General features: G+C 44.6%; 1 protein-coding gene across 8 annotated transcripts in view; it reads left to right on the top strand.

Moving 5' to 3' along the window:
• Positions 1-23,744, top strand: part of ACSL1 (acyl-CoA synthetase long chain family member 1) — a 70,441-nt gene that overhangs the window by 27,348 nt on the left and 19,349 nt on the right. For all 8 annotated transcript variants that reach the window (XM_077848705.1, XM_077848707.1, XM_077848708.1 and 5 more), the window contains exons 3-7: positions 10,358-10,472; positions 14,749-14,813; positions 17,353-17,454; positions 20,164-20,263; positions 20,923-21,101. In XM_077848705.1, the coding sequence (XP_077704831.1) occupies positions 10,358-10,472; positions 14,749-14,813; positions 17,353-17,454; positions 20,164-20,263; positions 20,923-21,101 (561 nt within the window). The remainder of the gene's footprint in view (positions 1-10,357; positions 10,473-14,748; positions 14,814-17,352; positions 17,455-20,163; positions 20,264-20,922; positions 21,102-23,744) is intronic.

The raw sequence follows: 23,744 nt of genomic DNA, 5'->3' as shown, positions 1-23,744 counted from the left end.
ACCAGTTCTATGGGTCTCCCTTATCTTGCCTCCCTAAATTGGATGCGTTCCACGGCAAATGATCTAATGACATTGAGGCGAATGTTGGCTGGCTGGCCCTTTGGCGTGAAAGGTTGAGTTGACACATCCACATGGTGGGGTATATAAGGTTAGCAGCTGGCCTTAGCAGTTTAGTCCTGTACCCCAGAAGGTCTAATATGGAGGATGTGGCGTTCTGGATTTAATGTTCTGTGGCACGGAGCAGTTATCTGACAGGCATCCATTCAGAAGCACTTGAGCATCGGCCGAGTAATGTGTGCACAATCCCCGGGAAGGAGAGGCTGCTGCCCTCATGCAGCTTATGGGCAGGCGGGCAGTGCAGCCAAGGACTCCTTCTTTCCCTGGGAGAGGGCAAGGATTGTCCTTAAACTAAGAGCAATGTGAGCAACTTGTTCTCATGCCCTAAAGCAAGATCTCTGGTTCCTTCTCCCTTAAGAACTCTGAAAGGAGGGGCACATGGGTGGCTCAGTGGTTGAGTGTCTGCCTTCCGCTCAGGTCATGATCCCAGGATTCCTGGGATCGAGTCCTATAGCGGGCTCCCGGCTCAGCGGGGAGCCTGCTTCTCCCTCTGCCTGTCTCGGCCTGTTTCTCTGTGTCTGTCATGAATAAATAAATAAAATATTAAAAAAAAAAAAGAACTCGGAAAGGAGCAAACTGAATGTAACATACCCGGCCTGTGGAAGCAATGCTCAATAAATGGCCTGGTTTTAAGTTTCGACGAAGACTCACATTGGACTCACAGCCTGCCTGCCTCTGGGGTAATGACATTGGCAACACAGAGTGACGATGACAAAGAGAGGTTGACTCGGAGAAGCAGTGAGAAGGGTGGTTGCCCGCGGCTGCAGGTGGGGGAATAGGGCAAAAAGGGCACAAACGTTCAGCTGTCAGAGGAGCGAAGTCTGAGGATCCACCTAGAGCGTCGCAGCCGTGGTTGGGAGCCCTGCATCGTCCGGTTGAGATTTGTCAAGAGAGTAGGATTGAAGGGTTTTCACGGAGAAAGAAAAAAAAAAAATGCGACTCTGTGGGGCGATGAGCTACTCCATGGGGAGAACCTTCCCACGGTCCAGGCGCACGTGGGGTCACCTCGAGCGCTGCGGGGGCCTTGTCAATTGCATCCCAGTAAAGCGAGGAAAACCAGAAGGCGAAGCGAGGTGATGTGCTGGACAAGAGCAGCTGGGGCTGGCTCCGTGTGGGGGTGCTCATGTCCAGCTGGGCAATGGCACCCCCCCACCCCCAGCGCTGTGAGGCATGGGTGCAGGGAGCTGCCGGGGCAGAGCAGCAGGAGACATTGCCTGGGAAGGGCAGGTGCGCTCAGGTGGTGGAACCGCTGCCACCAGCCTGGCAGTCTGTGGCAGAGCACCTGTAAGAGGAGGTGTTAGACTCCCCAACTTGAACCCGGTGGGAGGTAGCAGGGGAGCATAAAGAGGAAGGGTATTAGCTGCTGTCTCGTTGTTTCTGCAGTCACTCGTAAATATAGACATAAATAAAAACAAGTTTTCATCCTTGGGAAGACTCGGAATGGTCCACCAGAAGTACGTGTGGGACTTCCAGGGAATCTTCTGGTTTGATCCGTCAGCTTCATACCTGTCAGTAATACTTTTGCAAATCCTTGTTTTGGAGCATTAACCTTCATTTACTTGCCATCTGTAATCACACGTTTCCAGTCAATATTGCCCACTGCTTGGGCTTCCCTGGTCTAACTGCAAATTAATTGTGCATGTGGTCAAAGATATATGCAAAGATTTGCCTTTCTTTTTCCCCAAAGATTTCATTTATTTATTCATGAGAGACACAGAGAGAGAGAGAGAGAGAGAGGCAGAGACACAGGCGGAGGGAGAAGCAGGCTCCATGCAGGGAACCCGACGTGGGACTCGATCCTGGGTCTCCAGGATCACATCCTGGGCTGAAGGTGGTATTAAACCGCTGGGCCACTGGGGCTGCCCAAGATTTGCCTTTTTAATCTTATCCCAAGCAACTTGGCTGCTGTGGTGCTTAGAGCGCTTTCAAACATGTGTTTCTGAAGCGTATGGCATCTGAGGGCATTCTCAGCAAGCGGTCCTGGCAGTTGGGGCAGTGGATGGAGAAAATGTATTTGGAAGGGTGTTCCTGTTTAGATGTATTATTCTGGGAGTGTGCGAACAGCGGCATTTTCATACCTTTGGGGTAACTTTAGCACCCCTGCTAAGACACAAGAGGCTTCTTAATAACATAGTATGAAAAAAAAAGGGGGGGGATCCCTGGGGAGCTCAGTGGTTTAGCACCTGCCTTTGGCCCAGGACATGATCCTGGAGACCCTGGATCAAGTCCCACATCAGGTTCCCTGCATGGAGCCTGCTTCTCCCTCTGCCTGTGTCTCTGTGTCTGTCTGTCTGTCTGTCTCTCTCTCTCTGTGTCTCTCATGAATAAATAAATTAAATCTTTTTTTTAAAAAAGGTATGAAAAACCTTGCTAATTACTTTCTCTTAACTAGACTCACATTGTAGGAAGCTTAACTGAGTTAAATGGCTAAAAAGTCTCACCTATTAATTGAAAGCGACCAGTGATTTGAATGAGGCAGTAGCAGTATCAGTTCTGGTCACGGGGCAGCGGTGGGTAGGTGAGTAGGCTGCAAAGTAAAGGGCAGGCATTACAGAGAACTGAAGGCAGAGTTTCTGATCTTTGTGCCAAGGCCAGCCCACAGGCTGCCTTTAGGAATTCAAAGAAAGACAGGTGATTGTTTTAGAAAAATTTATTTCTGGCTTCCATTTAACCACGCAGTAAAAGCTTAATAAGTTCACTAACTAGGAACAAGGTTAACACAGGTCTGAAAAAACAATTTGATTTTGTACAAAGGACGCTACCTCCTAGAGGCTTCATCAAGCAGAAGTGTGTGCTGGAGTATTTATTTAAGTTTAAAAATAGCCTCCCCACAAGCAAGGTCAACTCAGGCCAAATGAAAAATGACAAATATAAACTTTCTGAGCCTCTCGACAAAAATCCCTACTTACATTCATGTCTAGAAGGCCAGCCATGGGTGAGAATAGACACTGGTTCCCTTTAGAATAGTCAAAAGTGGAGCAGAATAACTCACATATTCTAAATGGCAGGCATGTAGAGATGCTATGGGCAGTTTTGTTTTGCTGGAACAATGTGTGTTTGTGGGATTTTGGATTTTGTGGCTCTAGACTTTCTTCCCTCTCACGGAGGTGGGAGGGTGCTATTTCCCCTTCTGTGGTTGGCCGATTTCCCCTGGTGATGACATTGAAATGTGCTCAGCAGCACAGAACTATAGTTTCTAAATACTGTGCCAGCCTCTCCCCCACCCCGATGTAAGCACATCCTCCCCTTGGGATGGCAGTGGGGAGGCTCAGGAAGTAGGAAACTTTAGAGTGAATGAAGGGTGCAATGGAAGCCCCTCTGAGGACTAGGGGAAAGTATTGGAGAACCGAAAAACTGAGCCTGCCACCGGTGACCTGGGTCTGGCTCCTTGAAGATGGAGATGAGTGATGTGTGGGTGAGTTTGAACCTGCTCGTGATCCGCAGAGAAACCTGTTACCATACCAGATATCCACGGAGCTGGGTGGATATGTCACCCCACAGCCTCCCCCTCGGGTTGTCATCTCACCTGCGGAGTGGCTGGCATGTAGCCCGTGCTCAGGAAATCCTCACTTAGCTTCCCTCATTCCTGCACTCTGGCGACGGAACCCAGCACTGATTGTGACGTGATGGTTCTTCCCTTTCTTTACTCCTGGGCACCTCAGGAAGTCAGCTAGTTCAGTGGTGAGCATGAACATTGATCCTGAGCGTTCCCCGTTATGCTGGGACGTTTACAGTTCAGCCTATCATGGGGAGTCTAAGTGAGTTCTAGATGTCCTGTTGTTACCGTTCAGGAAAGACGGTTGGGAAGGTCGCCAACTGGCTGGCCTTTAAAAGCCCCGGTTCGGTATAGCAAAGATCTAGTGTTGCTGGAGATGAGAATCGATGGCCAGAGAGTCTCTCTAAGAGGTCCCTGGATGGAAGAGCAGCTTTGTGCCCGGGAAGTAGACGGTGGTGTTTTGGGCAGAATAAGATGCGTGGAGAAATCTAAGTGCTGGGAAGAGTATTTCACATGGAAGATGTTGGCGACAGCCCAAAAATAAAAACTCCAACAAAACCCAACAACAAACCCTGTGCTCAGGGCTGTGGTTCTACGTGCTACTTTCCCCCTAGAGGTGGATTTAACATTAAAATCTAGTCACGTCTTCAATAGCCTCCTTACTAGTCATACAGTTCTCTCGTGGCCTGTAGACACCCATTTTCTAGATTGAGATGGACAAGACCAGTTTATAAAGCTTGGGTATTTCCATCCCCCAGAAGTCCTCAAGGATGTGATTCCCCTTTGCATTTAAATGTGAGAGTGCACAAAATGACTCTCACCTTTGGGAGTCCTTTCCCCCCCAAATACAGGTTTTCTCTGCTGTCTGAAAGTAGGTTTACAAAAGCCTAGATGACAAAGCAAGAGTGTTCCCCCACTTTCCAAAAGTTCAAGTTATGCCACTTCCCTTTTACAAAAGACTACATTGATATAGTAACAGTTTTTTTCATTAACGTAAAACTCCTCTTCAGATTTCTTCCAGTTAGTGAAAATAGGTACTAATGTGCATCTTTCATAAAGTCAAGTGTCATAAAGTGAACTTTCAGAGAGCAGGAGCCAGGGCCTGTATTTGTATTGGCAAGAGTTCTGTTCTTGGGAACCACCGATATGCACATGTACACCGTGGTCCTGCCTTTACTGGCCCCAAGTAGAACTTGAACTTTTATTTCCTAATTCAGTCCATGTGGGAAGTCCAACCTCAGGAGGACCGTTAGCTTACCCTACAACCCAGGAATTGCACTACTGGGTGTTTGCCCCAAAGATACAAAGGTTGTGATCCGAAGGGGCACCTGCACTCCAATGTTTATACAGTAATGTCCACAATAGCCAGATTACAGAGAGAGCCCTTACATATTTATACACACTGGAATATTATTCAGCATCAAAAAATGAAATCTTGTCATTTGCAATGACAAGGATAAAACTAGAGGGTATTATGCTAAGCAGAGTAAGTCAGAGAAAGACCATTATCATATGAGGAATTTAAGAAACAAAACAGAGGATCATAGAGGAAGGGAGGAAAAAATAAAACACGAAATCAGAGAGAGACACACCATAAGAGACTCTTAATCATAGGAAACAAACAGGGTCGTTGGAGGGGAGGTGGGGGTGAGGGGACAGGGTAACTGGATGATGTAGTGAGCACTGGGTGTTATATAAGACTGATTAACCTCTGGCTTCTACCTCTGAAACCAATAATACGTTATATGTTAATTAATTTAATTTAAATTTCTAAAAGAGGAATATTGGCTTATGTAGATGTTGCAAAACGTACTCATGACCACCGATTTGACCATAGTGTCACCATTTTCTATTTTTTTTTAAATTGGAAAAACTAAAACCACATTAAAGAAGTGTATAGCATAATCTTTCTTGACACTCAATCTTTTTTTTCTTAAGATTTTATTTATTCATGAGAGACAGAGAGAGAGAGAGAGAGAGAGAGGCAGAGACACAGACAGAGAGAGAAGCAGGCTTCCTGAGGGGAGCCCGATGCGGAAATCAATCCCAGGACCCTGGGATCATGCCCTGAGCCGAAGGCAGTCAGATGCTCAACCACTGAGCCACCCAGGTGGCCTGACACTCAGTCTTACAGAGTGATTTCCTGCACATTTCATTAGAATTGTCTGCTTAGCTCTCCCTATTTCTTGAGGACAATTGAAACCCTGGCCTCTACCCTCAATCTGTAGCTTATATCAGAAATCCAGAAGTATTATTTTTTTCATTTAAGTAGATGTTCCTAGAAATAGCGACATGTACTTGCATGACCCAGTAATGAAATGCCCTCCTTTTGAAGTGGCTTGGGTTTGTAGCACATACAGACATTTGAGCTCTGTTGGTATAGCTGTGCTTTCCAACACTCGGTACAGTCCCTCTGCTTTGTAGGTATAAATCATCCAGTGATAAAACACCCAGTGTTTACAAATAGCATTTTTGTTCAAGAAGAATGATAGTACATACGCACATCAAAAATGATGATTCTTCAGGGGAACGGGTGATCATTTCATAGGGCAACAAATTTCAAAGCACAGATCTTGCTTAGTGGCCCCCGCGCCCCTTTTATTCAGACTCCTCTCTTGAAATCACAGAGTGTGTAACAAATGAGTGACAATGTGACCTTTTACCCAGTTTCACCTATGCCTTAAATGGTGTGCCTTTTTGACATAGGACTCATTTACGGCTTCTTCCTCAAACCTTTGCTAAGTATTGTGATTGCCAATTAGAATCATCATAACTGTCTTGTCTTCAAGTTACTTGTCAAGATGATGGCTATTTGGGATGTCATTAACTTCTTTAACTTGGATTTGGCTGCTTTACTTCCATGTTTCTCAAAGTTCTGAGGATTATATACCACCAAAAAAAATGAACCTTCACCAAAGAATTACTTAGCCAAAAAGTTTCTCATAAAATTTTACTCTAGAGCAGCAATTCTCAAAATAGGAATTTGGGAGGTTAACCTACTATCTTGAAAAGGATTTGGTCTCCATATTTCCAAAGCCAAAGTGACTCTCTTCTCAAACCTGGCCCCCATGCCCAGTCTTCTATTTTTGATTAAATGGGACTGCTATTTTTAGACCTCCTTCTTTAAAGCACTTACTGGCCAGATCCCTTTCGTTAACCCTTACTACTTCTAGTGTCACCCTTCTTTCTCCCCATTCCCGCTTGCCACTGCTGTCACCCAGGCCCACATGACTAGATTTTTCTCTGGTCCCTTCCCCTTCATGCCATTCTTCATGCTGCTTCTTAGGCTTCTTGTAGATTTCTTTCTGAAGCAGTATTCCTCAGGACTTCCCTGCTGGGACCTTAAGGCCTCCAGGCTGGTGGTCTCACCTTAGCGTGCACCAGAATCCCCTGGAGGGCTAGCTAAAACTTCTGGGTCACACCCCCAGAGTCTCTGATTCAGTAGATCTGTTGAAGGGCTAGCTAATTTGCTTTCCTTAGAAAGGTCTGCAGTCCCCCAGACCATCCTTCAGAGACCCCGGCCCGAGGGTGAGCCTGTGCTCCGAATGCTCCGAAGATTCCAGGCTACTCTTGTCTGTTCATTCTGACTTCCTGCACCCTCTTTGCTCAGCCAGTGCTCCATGGAGCCCCTCTGGTGACATAAGGGTAAGACTTGGGCTTCTTCAGAAAAAGCTCGGTGTCTTATTCACCCGATTCCCACCTGCCCCTTTGACAGCTGTAGGAGTTCTCAGCGGAATGCTTGGGGAGGGCAGTATTGCTTTTGCAGAGAAATGGCTGAGTGACAGCACACATGAACGAGGGTCAGGATGAGAGATGTAGGAGGGCCCATCCTAAGGGACCTGTCTGGGCTACTAGACCGCCTATGCCTCCTGGTCATGCTTGATAGGCAGACCAGAGGGCAGGGCTGGGCCAGTGGCCAGGAGACGGTTGTTTGTGACAGTCTGCTCCTCTCTACCAGGCACACCTCTTTTCTTAGCTTTTTTTCTTCTTCCCATTTTCTGTCATTTAATCCCTTGCTCCTTTTTCTCCTACCTTAGCCATGATGCCCTGGCTCCTTTTGGTGGGTGGCTTCCTGCATTGAAAAAGGCTTCCAGTGCTTACTGTAAAGCCACAAAATTGCTTCTGAATTTTAACCGAGTATTTGTTGGAGAAAAGATACAGGCTAAGAAGGACTGGCTTTGTAGTTAGGGCATGTTGTAGGGTGTCTGAGTAGTGTTCTACATATTCATATTTTGTTAAAAGATTTTATTGTTTATTTGAGAGAGAGAGGGCATGCATGCACAAGCAGGGGAAGGGGCAGAGGAAGAAGCAGATTCCACTGAGCGGGGCTGGATTCCAGGACCCCAGGATCATGACCTGAGCCAAAGGCAGACGCTTAACCGACTGAGACCCTCAGGCGTCCCTACACATTCATATTTTATAGAACTAATTTTAATTGTTTAGCTAAAGATAACCCTGGATGTGGACACATGGTATCCCCATTTTGCAGACAGACTCAAAGATTAAGTAATAATATTGCATGAGTCTACAGAGCAGAGGTTTTCCCACCATTGTACATACAAAGAATACCTTCTTTGCTTTATAAAGTATATGTTGTAATTAATAATTACATTTGGAATTGTGGCTACAGGTATTAGAAAGTGTCTGCCAAGATAGAGAAGACCATGTAATGAATAGAACGTATCATTGGGTATTTGTTCTAGAAATCTATTAGTAGCTTTAGATCTAATGTCAAGCACATGTGAGTACATAAGAATTTCTATAGATGTAAAACATAGAAATATGTCTGGAAGGAACTCATCAAACGGTTACTAGGGGGACTCCTGAGTGGCTCAGCAGTTGGGCATCTGCCTTTGGCTCAGGGCGTGATTCCGGAGTTCTGGGATCGAGTCCCACATTGGGCTTCCTGCATGGAGCCTGCTTCTCCCTCTGCCTTTGTCTCTGTCTCTCTCTGTGTATCTCATGATTAAATAAAAAAATATATTAAAAAATGTTAATAGGGACTAGTCATTTTTTTTCTTAATATACTCCTGTACTGTTCCTTTCTTTTGGAAGTACATATATGATAAATTGGTTGGAAGGAGAGCTTGTAGGAGATAAGGATAAGAAGAATCCTAACTAAATCCTAAAAACAAAACAAAACAAATAACAAACAAGAAAAACAGAAGGAGAAAAAGGGTCCATCAACATCTATCTGGAGGTCGTTACCTGTAAAGGGATCTCCATGTTGGGTCTTGCCCTGGAGTGCATCCCGTTTCCCCATCAACTCTGCCTGCTTAGACCCCACTCTCTGAGATCTAGCCCTTTGCTCCTTCTTCATGAAGACTTTCCTGTCTGCTTCCTTCAGACCTCATACTAGAAACCATCTCTCCTCTTTGCGAATGGTCCTTTCTTAGGTCCTTACCAGAAGTTCTTATATCCTTGTCTGACTTCCCTGTTTCCTGACATTGCAAATGTGAAGGGATCCCTGGGTGGCGCAGCGGTTTAGCGCCTGCCTTTGGCCCAGGGCGCGATCCTGGAGACCCGGGATCGAATCCCACATCGGGCTCCCAGTGCATGGAGCCTGCTTCTCCCTCTGCCTGTGTCTCTGCCTCTCTCTCTCTTTCTCTCTCTCTCTGTGTGTGTGACTATCATAAGTAAAAAAAATAAAAAATAAAAAAAAAATGTGAAGACCCCTCTCTGAAATTAAAAAACAAACAAAAAACCCATGGGCTCTGACATCATAGTAGTTGAGCTTGTATTTATCAGTTTCTAAAGAACACTTGGCAAGTCCAGATACCTCGCCCCATGGTATTTCTGTGGACACAGAGTGCTGCACAGCTCACAGGCTGAAAGCTACTACCTCCAGTGATGGCTTCCGCTGCTAGTCAGGCGTTGCGGTGGATAGCAGGTGTGCTTTCTGCACCAACCAGTGAAGGCCCTGTAGAGAGGGTGCACAGTGAAACCCAGTCTGTGTACCTGTCAGTGAAGCAAATCAAAGCAGTATAGACATGTCCCTGCACCTCCATACATTTTGTTGCTGGGTGCTTGTTAACCGTCAGATGCTCTGTGAGAATCCAGAGTTCCTAACAGGCTATATACTGCTGTTGACACAGAGATAAAACAGTGGAAGTAATCTGCAAAGGAACATCGGCGTTATGGAAGTAAAACTGAATGGTGTGTTTCTACGAGAGCTTACACAAACTCAGTCCCTGTGACATTGATGGTAGGGGTGTTTTGTTTTTTTTTTTAAGATTTTATTCATTTATTCATGAGAGACACACAGAGAGAGAGAGAGAGAGGCAGAGACATAGAAGCAGGCTCCCTGCAGGGAGTCTGATTCGAGACGTGATCCCAGGACCCCGGGATCACAGTCTGAGCAGAAGGCAGACGTTCAAACTCTGAGCCACCCACGTGTCCCAATGGTAGAGGTTTGAGAATTGTCACAGCATGTGTGACAGGTTCCCAGTCCTTCTGCTCTCTTTGACCTTATCCGGCCAGACCAGTGCTCAGAGGTCTGCTCTGTTGTTCCCTTTTCCCAGGGGCCCTCTGACACCCATTAGGTCTTAGCCTTCCTTCTCTGAAGCCTGCACCTGACCCCAGATGAATGGGTCCGATTAGCAAATGCTGCACTTCTGTTCATTCAGCAAATACTGAGCAGCTACTCCACAGGGGCTCCCTGGAGCACATGGTGGGCATGCATGTTAGGGTTTTTATTTTTAACATTTTCTTCTAACGTGCTCATGTGTCTGTCTCTTTGCACAGGGTAGCGATGGTGCTCGGAGATCCCCGCTACTGGATAGCGATGAGCCCTTGGTATATTTTTACGACGATGTGAGAACCATATACGAAGGCTTCCAGCGGGGCATTCAGGTGTCAAGTAAGCATTTGCTGAATCTGTGTGACGAATGCTTAATGATTTTCATTCAGAACAAGTGGTCTTTCTTGAGGAAGTCCTTTGCTTTCATCTTCCATCTACTTCCACCTGTTCAAGTCCCCCTGTCTCCTCCTCAAACTTCTCCAGAATGAGCCCCAAAGCACAAGAACCCCTCTAGATATCCCCCTGACAGAGCAGTCAAATATATTTTCAGTAGGTTTTGTATTTTATGGATAGTTACATATACCTTAGCTCATTATTGGGCTCTGACATTTCCTGAGGTCAAAAGACATGTTTAATTGGGCCCAGTCCAACATTATCAAATGTACTCGACCATGAGACCCGTATTTTGAGAAATAAACACTGACCTCCCAAGGAAGCAATGTCCTGTGAGACACTTTGGAAACGTTGGCTCCCAAAGTAACCACACTTCCTCGCTAGTGTTGGCCTAAGAGAACCACCCCACCCCACCCCACCCCAGGCCTCCTGCCTGCCTTTCCGGCCTCTCTCCCTTCCAGGAAGTGTACCTTCTGGGTACTCTTCCTCGAGTTACACTGAACTTCTTGCAACACCAGGACCCTTCCCCTTTCCCATAACCCCACACCTTTGTGCACTTGTCCTTTTCCTGATTGTAAAGCTTCTTATTTCCTACCTTCAGCACAGGTGCTTACTATGCTATGTGAGACCTTCTAGGGCATCTGGGTTGCTCAGTCGTTAAGCATCTGCCTTCAGCTCAGGTCATGATCCTCAGGTCCTGGGACTGAGCCCCACTGAGTAGGGAGCCCACTTCTTTGAACCCTGCCCTTCCTCCCTGTTTGTGATCTCTCTCTCTCTCAAATATATAAATTAAATCTTTAAAAAAAAAAAAAAGAAAGAAAGAAAAAAAAGAAAACCTTCTTCTTCTGTTGCTTTCATCTCCTACCTCCAGGTGAGGCATTTCCCTGCTTTCCCCAGCACCCTGTACCTATTTCTGTAATAGCCCCTCCAGGAAGCAGAGGCATTTGCCTGATGTTCTGTCCCACTGGCCAGTGCTCCTTGAACAGGGCGGCCATCTCTTCTCTCGACACTGGCACATAGCCTGGCACACAGTAGGTGCTCCATCAACGTATCCTCAGTGAGGGAGAGAGCACTCTCTGCTCCCCACACCCCCCTCTTTTGTTTTAGCCTCTTTATTTTGGCTTGTTCCAGATCACTCTCTAGAAATGGTCTTTGGGATCCGTGATTCCTTATTTAAATCGTTTGGTGGCTGGCTCTACTGCTAGCTGGACTGCAGTTACCTGACAGTCAGGGACTATGTGCTGTTGCTGTTCTCTGTCTCCACAACGTGTTGCATTATGATAATGTGCTCAAGAGTGCTGTGTTTTTTACTTGATGCTAGTAGAATTGGGTTACTCTAGTATCTGCACAGGGCCCAGTAATCCTGTGGCAGATTCATCGAGCCCCACTCTAAGGGGAAAACAAACCTCACTTCTATATTATGAATTTTTTTTTTAAAGATTTTATCTATTTATTCATGACAGACACAGAGAAAGGCAGAGACACATCAGAGGGAGAAGCAGGCTCCATGCAGGGAGCCCAATGCAGGACTCGATCCCAGGACCTCAGGTCATGACCTGAGCCAAAGGCAGATGCTCAACCACTGAGCCACCCAGGCATCCCTATATTATGAACTTCTTCAAAGTTAGTGTCAGGGTCAGGGTTTGTCTGTGATAGTAAATATGCATACACAGAGCAGCTTAACAAAAGGCCACATCAAAATATTTATAGATTAAATATAGATTAAATCTATATGTATAGATTAAATATAAATTAAATATTTATATTTTTATAAATATAAAATATTTATAGATAATTTGATATACATTATATATCAAATAAGTATAGATATGTGTGTATGTGTGTGTGTGTATGTATATAGAATCTTTACCACTACCACCAAGTGATGTGTGTGGATGTGTATACATTTGTCTCATGGTTATCAGGGAATGAATTCATCCTGGTAGTATGGTGACTTACATGATACTTCTGACTCTCCTCTCACTTAAAGACAGTAACTTTTTTGTGTGTGTGTGCACTTTCTCTGCTTGGAATATGAAGTCTTACATGAATGTTTCAGAGAAGTTGAAGAAAACTTAAGTTCACTCTTAACCTATACTGATTGAAGGAAGGTCCTTTGTAGGCCACTTTGCCTTCTTTTTTTCTTTTTTCCAGAGGATCTTTTTATTTTAAGCTTTTTTTTTTCCTAGACTACCATAAGGTGAAGGCTTTATGGGAGAGCAAAAACCAAACTGTACACAGGAAGCTGCTTATAAGGAGGAGCCCTCTGGCTGTGAATCTGTAGATTCTCGTCCCTGGCTGTACTGCGGTATCACCTGGGGAGCTTTTAAAAAGTGCTGAGGCCCAGACCCCATTCCTGTCCTGTTATATCCAAAATTTTGTTTGTAGGGCCTGGGTATAGTATTTGTTTAAGTTCCCACCATCCTGGAGCTGGGGTCTGCAGACTTTTCTATAAAGGGCCAGAGAGTAAATATGGCAGGCTCCCAGGGCCATATGGTCTCTGTGAGGCCTTGCGGCTGCAGTCTTAGATAATATGTAAATGAACGAGCAAGGCTATGTTCCAATAAAACTGTATTTACAGAAACAGGTGGCAGACTTGATTTGGCCGCTGCTGCCTATACATCTCCAATCCCTGTTTTTACAGAATGAAATAACATTATTTCAGATAGCCAATGTGTGAAAACAGCTTCTGATGGAACTCATGACGTCCAGCCTGGTCTTTATCACAGTCCCTGTGAATGGCAGAGGGTCTGAGAATAAGGCCCTTTGTGTTCTTTCTGTTTTCATCAAGGCTGCAGTAGAGAGAGCCAAGAAGTCAGTGTGAGGCAGTGAATTTGTCCAGCCTGGGTCCTCCCTGTCCTCACCACCGACCCGCATACATGCCCCACTTCTCTTCTCCAGGGTGTGACTCGGTGTGATAGGCCCAGCCTCCTCAGAACTGCCAGTGGGGCCATGCTCTGCTTTCCCAAACCTGTCCTCCAGGCCCCCAAACCAAATCAGAACACCTCTGCTGACACTTAAACCTAGAATGGGGAAGCCACACATCTTACAGTCTAGAAACAAATGCTGATACCCTGTTAGAGGGGAGATGACAAAATGCCCTACTTTGTAGGGGAGGCCCCACTTAACACAGAGGGGCCTCTGGCAGGAGAACCTGTGTGTCTAGTAAAGAGGCATTCTTGTATGTGGTCAGCTATGATCATCGGAACATGGAGACTTTTTTTTTTCTTTTTTTCTTTGTTCTTTTTTTTTTTTTTTTTTAGGTGGACGTAGCTTTTCCTTCATCAACTATAAACTGAGCATAAAGTTAGCTTGGGGTTAATCTATAGAAAGAAACTTGCATGATTCCAAATATAAATGATTCAAGTGATACTTATTACTGTCCTAGCCCTCAGTATGAATACTTAATATGGGTTTTCTTTCATCCTGTTTATTCGGTACCCAGATTAGAATCAGGACACATCCTGATATTTCTTAACTTTGACTTTCACAGATACCCCCTTATTTTCTCTTTATTTTGCATCTTTTCTTCATTTTTGTTTCTCTGCAATTAAGACTTCACCCGTGTGAGTAAATTCTAAGTCATCAGAATTTGGGGATTTAAGAGTCCTATTTTTTCCTTTTTTTTTTTTTTTAAAGATTTTATTTATTTATTTATTCATGACAGACACAGAGAGAGAGGCAGAGATATAGCAGAGGGAGAAGCAGACTCCATGCAGGGGAACCTGATGCAGGACTCAATCCCAGGAACCCAGGATCACGACCTGAGCCGAAGGCAGATAGATGCTCAACCACTGAGCCACCCAGGCATCCCTGTATTTTCCTTTGTACATCCTGAGTTAGAATGCTTTACACTTTAGGAATCTTGTGGGAGTCTTCTGAAAAGGATTTCTTTATCATTCAGCTACTCCCCCTTTCCGAACCACTAGGGTACAGAAGAATTCAAATTGAGTGTCCTTAAAAATTGTATTTGCCTCATATTCTCTTATTTTTCTTATCCCATTTAAGAAACAAACAAAAAATCAGACTAGAACCCAAGGAGAACACATCTCCAATCTGAACTCTTTATTTCTAATCTGGGGCCCAATGTCTACCTGATATTTTGTAGGATGAAGTAGAACACAAATGAGAATATTTATGCACGTTAATCCCATTTTTTTGTTTTTCACTGTATTTTTCTTTCTTTCTTTTCTTTTCTTTTCTTTCTTTTTTTTTTTTTAAGATGATGGCCCTTGTTTAGGCTCTCGGAAGCCAGACCAGCCCTACGAATGGCTTTCCTACAAACAGGTGAGTTTCCTGGCTCTGTGGGTCCTCCTGCACGCTTTGGGGCTGAAATCTTGGAGTCCCTGACCGTGAGGGCTGTATGGTTGCTGCAAAGTCTGTGTGCTAGGCCGACTCAGAGCTCTGGGGTAAACGTGCAGCATCCAAAGGGAGAAGTTTTATGCAAAGATTTGGGAAAAACTGGTTAAGTAGCTTAATTGGTGGTCCAAATGCACTTTATTCTGGAATTATGTGGCTGCATGGGGGAATTGAGCATGATTCTCAGATAACATTCTAGAAATGTGCTTGAAGCAGGTGACTCTCCTCACAGAGCCCATGGCAGGGTAGAAATTCTCCTCTGCCTGGCAGGATACTAGACAAAGTTAGAGTAACTTTCTCATTTTATAGAGGAGGGAAACATCCCCCAAGGAAAAGGATGGGACTTGCCCAGGGTCCGAGCTGGTTCGTGGCAGAAACAGGACCAGAAGTGAGGTCCACATCTGGTCTGTAGCTCTTCTGTGCATCATATGAACCTGACCAACGTGGGACAGGTGTGATGTTGAACCCCAGGGCAGCCATGGCGAGCAGCACAGATGTTCAGGGGCGGCACCTGCTTTGCTGTATAACACAAAGGAAGCTGGGATCCAGTGTATTTATTCTTGTCCCTCCATAATCCCAACTGATCCACAGCTGCAGCTGCTTGATGACAGACATTGCTTTTCATGTTTGTTGTGATAACAGGGCATCTTCTCCCCATGGAAGTAAGAGCCCAAGGGCGTCTGGGAGCCCCGATGTGTCCGCTCTTGCCTTTTGTTTCTAGCACAGCTGTCCAGGAAATAGCTCCCTGCTCTAGGGCCAGGTCGTCCTGTGGTTTCATGAATACAAATGAAATTCCTCCATCCATGTTTGGTGTGAGAGGTGCTCTGGGCAGTTGGCGTGCTGGGGAGGATACGTGAGGGATTGTCCCGAGGAGCCCTGAGGAGCCCCAGAGCTCACTGGCCCTTCCCGAGACTGAAACACACTCCACGTTTCCTTACATTCCCGCATCTGAGGACGAATGAAATGCAAAGGCTTTGCTTGGGTAGCTCTTGGTAGAGAGCAGAGAGGCAAAACAGGCTCCTTTCCTGTGAGAAAAGTGATGAGCTGAGTACCCTCAGGGACCAGAGGGATTTCACCACTTTAATTTTGCTTTACCGGAGACCTCCCCCCGCCCCCCCAAAAAAAGAGTTGCTGAGGTTCCTCATTTTCACAAGTGGTAGATAAACAGTTTATGTGTGTTGGACACGTAATGTTGCACGATGGTCTCAAGGCCTCACAGAGTCCCCAAGTGCTGCCTGGAGTCCTTCTGTTATATGCTGGAAGGAAGGCAAAAGACAAGTCCATGGCAGATTGGATTTTTCAAAGCAGATTGAAAATCACTGCAGTTTTTGAAGGTGTTAATCTGTGTTTTGCACATTTCAGCCAAAGGCTGGTGAAGATTTCAAGCTAGAGTTGAAGGCAACTCTGGATTTGTACACTTGGTTAGGTCCTTTCCTCATCCTAGTGACTGACCTTTGTGGGGCTAGGAACCCCTTTGAGGATTTCTGGAGAAAGGAACGGAGCCTCTTTCTAGAGATAAAAATGCCTGTACCTTCTCCTAAGTAGCTCTGCAAACCATGGCAGCATTTCACGGGTTCCCGTCCCTGACCTGCGAGCAGAGGTTGTGAAACAGGCTGTGGGTGCAAAAACAATAAGCATATTCATGCCACCCGTGCCGTCACCTCACCTGGGTGAGCTCTCATTCCCATAGGCAGAGCGCGGTGGTACTATGTGCCAGGACCAACAGGGTTCTGGGCAGGAACAGGCGTGGCTCTATTCCCTACAGGCATGGGTGGGATTTCAAAGTGCTCTTGAGAATTCACTAACTGAAAATAAAGAAAATAATTCCAAATTTAAGATATAAAAATTTTTATTTATTTTGTAGTTAATTTAAGGTAGGAATGGGGAGAGACTGAGGGGCAGGTTTATAGTCCTCCCTAATTCATAGGAATCTACCTATTTTTACTTGCAATAATAGTGTTTATTTTACTTACTTATTAATTTTACTTAAAACTCTTACAAGTTTTTTGAAGGTGTCCCCCTGGACTATTTCTGTGTTTATAGCAAATGACAAGTTTTGGCTGCATTGCTACTCTTCATAAATACAAATATAATAATAATAATAATAACAACAATAATAATAATTCTACATCCTTGTATTACTTTTATAATTCATAAAACTAAAGTTTAAAATAGAAATGTGTAAGAAGCCCTGACATCCAATGATCTGTGACCTGCAGCTGTTGGAATCCTCCGATTCATCTACTTTGCAGAGGGAGCCCTATGATCAGTTCTCTTTAATAGTGAGTTCTGGTGAATTGAGCCTTGTGTTTTACAAAAATGTAGAACTAAAAGAATGCCTGTTTGCTCCTCTCTCCTCTGTGCGGTGCTGCTTGCTGGCCGAGGTATTAGACTCAGTTGTCACCCAGCGAGCTTTGTTCTTTGAGTTTGACCTGATTTTTCCTGCTTATTTTCCTCCCCATTTTAGGTGGCGGAGATAGCTGAGTGTGTGGGCTCAGCGCTAATCCAGAAGGGCTTCAAGACTGCCCCAGATCAGTTCATTGGCATCTTCGCTCAGAACAGACCTGAGGTATTGACCATTAGACACCATCTGTAGGCAGTTTGAGAGTTCTCAGACGTAAGAGCCAGTTGGGGTTCACACCTACCTTTGCTCAGGACACGATTTTGTGTTTTGATCTCTACTGAAAATATATCTCTGTATTATTCCTTAGAAAGTGACAGGAAAATCCACACCAGGGCCTCCTTGGCCTCTAATGTTAAGGGGGAGAAAAACCACTTTTTTGATTATTGGTTTTCTTTTTTCTTTTTTTTTAAACCAGGTCCCAAAACAAAAACTAACACGTTATTTGAACAGATAGCTAACAAAGAATCTTCTTACCTTAAGGCTTATTTATGTCTGTGATTAGAAAAATAGCCTCAATAAATTATGAAGAAACTTGGATACATTTTTGTCCATTGCAGACTCTCCTCTTTGCTTTCTGAAAGGTAGGAGCTTTCCCTCTGATCAGGTTACAAAGTTTAAAATACCATGGGCAGCAGGGAGAGTGCCTCACCGTGATGAGTCAGCCTTAATGTAGACGTGCTGTCCGGCTGGCTGTCAAGGCCCCTGCGTGCTGCTTCTGTAAACCCTTGCATGAAAGGTCAGTTTAAATGAAAAGCTCTTTTGGAGCTGTTGTATATGGTGCTAGTGAACAAATTAGCGGCATAATTTGGCTTGGAAAAATTCAAGCACTAAGCGTGAAGAAATTGAATTGATTCTTGCATCCAAAAGACGTGTTAGCACAATCCCTGGGCTACTGACTATTTTATAAATTAGATTTCCTGCAGTTTTCTATATTGGTAAGGGAAACACAGCAGTTTCCACAGCTGGACCACAACCAGGCTCATGAAATCTAGTGTTTCTTTCATTTCAAATAAAACTCATTCAAGTGAACACATCCCAGATTTTTGTGTTAGTGGAATTTTATCATGAATCTACCACAAGAACAGGTATTCCCTTACTTCACAGAGTAAGCTCCTTCCTATATTTATCAACTAGCTTAATAAATGTTTATTGAGCACCTGCTATATGCCGTGCACTGCGAGGCACCAAATCACAACAGTGACTTGGATCCTCCCTGAAAGGTACCATGTGAGGGAAGACCAGCCCATAAGCTGACGCTTTCCCTGTAGCGTGGTAAGGTGGACACAGGGAAAAAGGATTATGGGAGCTCAGTCAAGGAGGACTTCCTGGAAGTGGCCTCCCAGTGGAATGTTGAAGGATATGAGGGTGGGGCAGCCAAGGGAATGTCAGGAACAACCACCTGTTTGCATCAGGTGGCATGTCTCTTGGGGAATGAGGCATTTTACTATGGTAGAGCTTGGAGGGACAGGGAAGACAGGACCACATGTGCCACATGTACCCTGCTGATAGTCTTGGACCTGACCCCCGTGTTCGTAGACTAAAATTGGTGCCAGGAAAGAAAAAGGGAAAAAAGAGGTCCAGGCCACGTGAATGTGAGTGCATCATGCTCCCTTTCCACGGCAGCTAAGCCTTTATCTGGACCACATATTGGGAGTACGGCGGGGGACCCGAGAGCTGCACCTGGAGATAATGGTGCCGCCAAGGATTTTGAGTGAAAGGCTGATCTCGCCATGTTTGCCTCTCAGCAGATTAGTTGCCACATAGTTGATGAGTTTAGAGGCAAGGTGATCTGTTGCTATGCCACATCTTTCCTCCACCACTTTTCTGGAGAGATTTTGCCAACACATTTCTCTTGTTACACAAGTGTGTCCCTCCTTCCCCAGTTCCCAGATCCTACTCTTTTTTTTTTTTTAAAGGTTTTATTTATTAATTTATGTGACAGAGAGTGAGCACAAGCAGAGGGAGGGGCAGAGGGAGAAGGAGAAGCAAGCTCCCCGCAGAGCAGGAAGCCCGAAGTGGGGCTGGATCCCAAGACTCTGGGATCATGACCTGAGCCAAAGGCAGACCCTTAACCGACTGACCACCCAGGCACCCCAGGCTGATCTTCCACAGACCCCAGAGCCCCTGTTTGAGAAGCCCTCAGAGGCTGTGCATTCCCTGGGGAATGGAGCCGGGCACCCACATGGCCACGGGCTTCTCCTGCCCACCCGTGGCCTTCCCTGCCAGAGCATGTGTGCCGGCCAGAGTGCTCACCTCCTTTTGGTCATGGAGTCCCCACTGTTGGAGTCTCCTTGGCTTTCTCTCCACCTGTCCAAACCAGGCTACCCTGGCAGAGGGTGAGCTCAGTTACCTTCCCTGCAAAGGTGGTCCCAATGTGGGCTTTGTCATGCGTGTGTCCCAGTCGGTCACTCTCCTGTATCGTTAATTATCTTTTCACACATTTGCCTCAATTCTTCCAGCAAATTGCTTTTTCCTTCTAAGAAGGGGGCAGGTGTTTGCTTTTCATTATGAGTCCCTCGTGGTGCCTGGCACATAGTAGGAGACACACAGATGTTAATTTTGCTACATCTAGTGTTTCCACTTTGTTTTTGTTTTTGTCTTTTTAAAGATTTTATTTATTTATTCATGAGAGACACAGAGAGAGAGGCAGAGACACAGGCAAAGGGAGAAGCAGGCTCTACACAAGGAGCCCGATGTGGGACTCGATCCTGGGACCCTGGGATCATGCTCTGAGCCAAAGGCAGATGCTCAACTGCTAAGCCACCCAGGTGCCCCTAGTATTTCCACTTTGGATCTCTCTAGAGTGTGGTTCTCCTTAGAGTGGTTCTGTGATAACATCTTATTTTCTCTCCCCGGCCTTTACTGTTCATTTAGTGGGTGATCATCGAGCAGGGATGCTTTGCGTACTCTATGGTGGTCGTTCCCCTCTATGACACCCTTGGAACAGAAGCAATCACCTACATAATTAACAAAGGTATGTTTGTGGTCTCTGGGTGGACCTTGGCCTAGTTATCAGCTAGATTTGGTAACTTCACATTTAGTTATATTTGATTGATAGGGATTTTATGGTTTTTTTTTTAAGATTTGATTTGATTGATTGATTGATTGATTGATTGATTTTAGGGATGCTTGGGTGTCTCAGTGGTTGAGCATCTGCCTTTGGCTTAGGGCGTGATCCCTGAGTCATAAGATCAAGTCCCACATGGGGCTTCTTGCTGGAAGCCTGCTTCTCCCTCTGCCTGTGTCTCTGCCTCTCTCTGTGTGTCTATCATGAATAAATAAATAAAATCTTTAAAAATAAAAAAGTTTATTTGAGAGAGAGTGAGCAAGATAGAGAACGAGCACGTGCACACAGACAAGGGGTGGAGGCAGAGGGAGAGGGAGAAGCAGACTCCACACTGAGCAGGGAGCCCAACATGGGACTCCATCCCAGGACCCCAGTTTATGACCTGAGGTGAAGGCAGATGCTTAACTGACTGAGCCACCCAGGAGCCCCTGGGATTTTATGTTTAAATGCACATCTGTCTTTCTATTTAAAGATAATAGTCCTTAAAATAACCTGGTGTCAGGTATTACACAGTCAGGCTTTAAATATCTCAGAGCTCATTCTTCATTGTATCTCTTCCTTTCCAGCTGAACTCTCTCTGATTTTTGTTGACAAGCCAGATAAGGCCAACCTCTTATTAGACGGTGTAGAAAATAAGTTAATACCAGGCCTTAAAATCATAGTCCTCATGGACTCCTATGGCATCGATCTTTTGGAACGAGGCAAGAGGTGTGGCGTGGAAATCATAAGCATGAAGGCCATGGAGGTGAGTCACCCTGCTCATTTCTCTGATGGGTGTCCCTGAGGCTACTTTGGTTCAAATGTGGCATCCAGTGCTACCATGCAGTCCCAGCTCTGGTTGGTCCTCTCAGCAACCCATAAAAAATCAAAGAGCAGAAACTCCTGTCTCATTACTGGAAAGAAGAATTCTACATGCGTGCCCCACTGTGAATTCATCACATCTTACAGAAAATACCCTCATAAAACAAGTTGCAATGCTCACATATTTATCCTAGAGTAGTGACAAGCCACACCAAGAAATGCGAATTTCCGATTCAGGTGGAGATTTAAGTTTGTATGTCCTTTTTAGGCCTTCGTGCCACTTACTTAGTGATTTGTTTCTAAAATGGAGCCAGCTACAGAAATCTGCCTCATTATTTTTTTTCCCAAGTTGCTTTTATAGCATCCTGGAGAATTTCCAGCATAAGATGTTTGATTTGGTTTATTCTTATATTAAGTTTCTTAAGATTCACATTAATCAAAGCTTTAAAGGTAACTGTTCTAGGAGAATGAGTGGGGCCCATATTTAAATTGGTTGTTTGACATCATATCGTGTAAGAAGCTGATTCTCCCAGTTGGATTTGGATTAGAGAGTTTAATCCCAAGAAGCTGGTAAGAGGAGGATCTTGTCAGGTACATATTACAGGAATAGGCTAAATACAGTAAGTTGTTCTCCTTCCGGGAACATTATAAATACTTTTCTGGAACTGTTACAAATAGAGTTTCCATTTTTATTTATACTTCTCCTTCTACAAGGAATTGGGGGCTACAAGCTAGGACCTATGTAATACCTTTCTGGAGGGACTTAGGAGTCATTAGGGAAACTGATTCGTTCTGACAGAGCCTTTGCCTCACACGTGTACACACTCATACACAAACGCACACGTAGCAGAGAAGCGGACTCCGTAAGAACCCGTGTGCTATACTGTTCACTTGGGCTTTTTGCTAGCTTTTTATCTAGCGTTTCCTCACACTTGCTTTTTCACTTACAATTACCGTTCACAATAATGTCATCTTTTTCCCCACCTTTCTTCCTCCTCCCTAACCCCACCACACAGACACACATACGTGTGCACACACGTGCACACAGGAATTTTTTGGTGTTTTTTGACTGCTCATATAATGTCATTTTAAGATTTAAAAATTTAGGTAAGTGAAGATCATATAGTTTCTATTAAAGGCTTTATTTTATAAAAGACATTGTTTTACACTTACCTGTGTAATAGGATTCATACTTGGTCTTTAAAAATTTTGTAAGCAAAAGGTTAATATTTAAGAAGTGAATTTAAAATTGGCTTTATGGTTGATCATATGATCAAGTTTATATTTATACATATTTTTATAGGATGAAAAAGAGAAAGATTGGCGTTTGGAATTTTTACTTTTTTTTGAAATTTTATTATGAAATTTTCAGACATGCAAACAAGCTGGAAGAATTGTACAGTAGACTGCCATACACCTACCAAGCACCCTCCAGCTAGTGTTTTAATAATTTTGCTTCATCACTTGTGTATCACTCGTCCCTCCATTCATTCATGAATCTTTTTTTTTAATGCATTTACATTAAGTTGCATTTTTTGCCCCCCATAAATTCTTTAGCATGCTAATCATTAACTAGAATTCAGTTTTTCTTCTGGGTAAAGTTTTTGGTTTTTGGTTCTGGTATTTGGAGCCTGAAGATAGCAAATCCATTATTTATTTATGAATGCTGTACTCTTTTTCTATATGACATCATTAAACAGGTTTGAGGCTTGGCAAATAAGGGACTCATTTGGATAATGTTTGTTCCTGATAAAGGCCAAATCTCATGAAACTATTGTTGTTGTTTTTTTTAAAGAGAAAGAAAATGTGTACAAGCAGGGGGAGGGGTAGAGGGAAAGAGAATCTCAAGCAGGCCCCACAAGTGGCACAGAACCCAACGTGGGGCTCGATCCCATGACCCTGAGATCATGACCTGAGCCAAAATCAAGAGTCAGGTGTTTAACTGACTGAGCCACCCCAGTACCCCACTTCATTTTACTTAATATCAATTTTTTAAGGATTAGAGATCTTAAGAAGTTATGTGAGAATTTTTTGAGCAGGTGAATGGCAATTTGGGTCTGATAAAAATTCTTTTGAAAAAAAAAAAATGGATGGGCAGCCCCAGTGGCCCAGTGGCCCAGTGGTTTAGTGCCGCCTTCAACCCGGGGTGTGATCCTGGAGATCCAGGATCGAGTCCCACGTCGGGCTCCCTGCATGGAGCCTGCTTCTCCCTCTGCCTGTGTCTCTGCCTCTGTCTCTCTGTGTCTGTCATGAATAAATTTTTAAAAAATGAAATTACCAGTCCTTCAGCTCTTAGTTGAAATTTTTTTTTTTAGTTTATTTATTCATGAGAGACACAGAGAGAGAGAGAGAGAGAAAGAGAGAGATAGGCAGAGACACAGGCAGAGGGAGAAGCAGGCTCCATGCAGGGAGCCTGACGTGGGACTCGATCCTGGGTCCCCAGGATCAGGCCCTGGGCTGAAGGCGGCGCTAAACCGCTGAGCCACCTGGGCTGCCCCCCTCTTAGTTGACTTCTAATTGGACTTCACTGTTACTGTTTTGAATCAATGGTCTGTTATATATATAATTTAAAATGTAATTAAGATTA

Source organism: Canis aureus, chromosome 15 (assembly GCF_053574225.1).
Source record: "Canis aureus isolate CA01 chromosome 15, VMU_Caureus_v.1.0, whole genome shotgun sequence".
NCBI lineage: Eukaryota > Metazoa > Chordata > Mammalia > Carnivora > Canidae > Canis > Canis aureus.
Note: the sequence above shows the minus strand (reverse complement) of the source record. Positions and strands in the feature narration are given on the sequence as shown.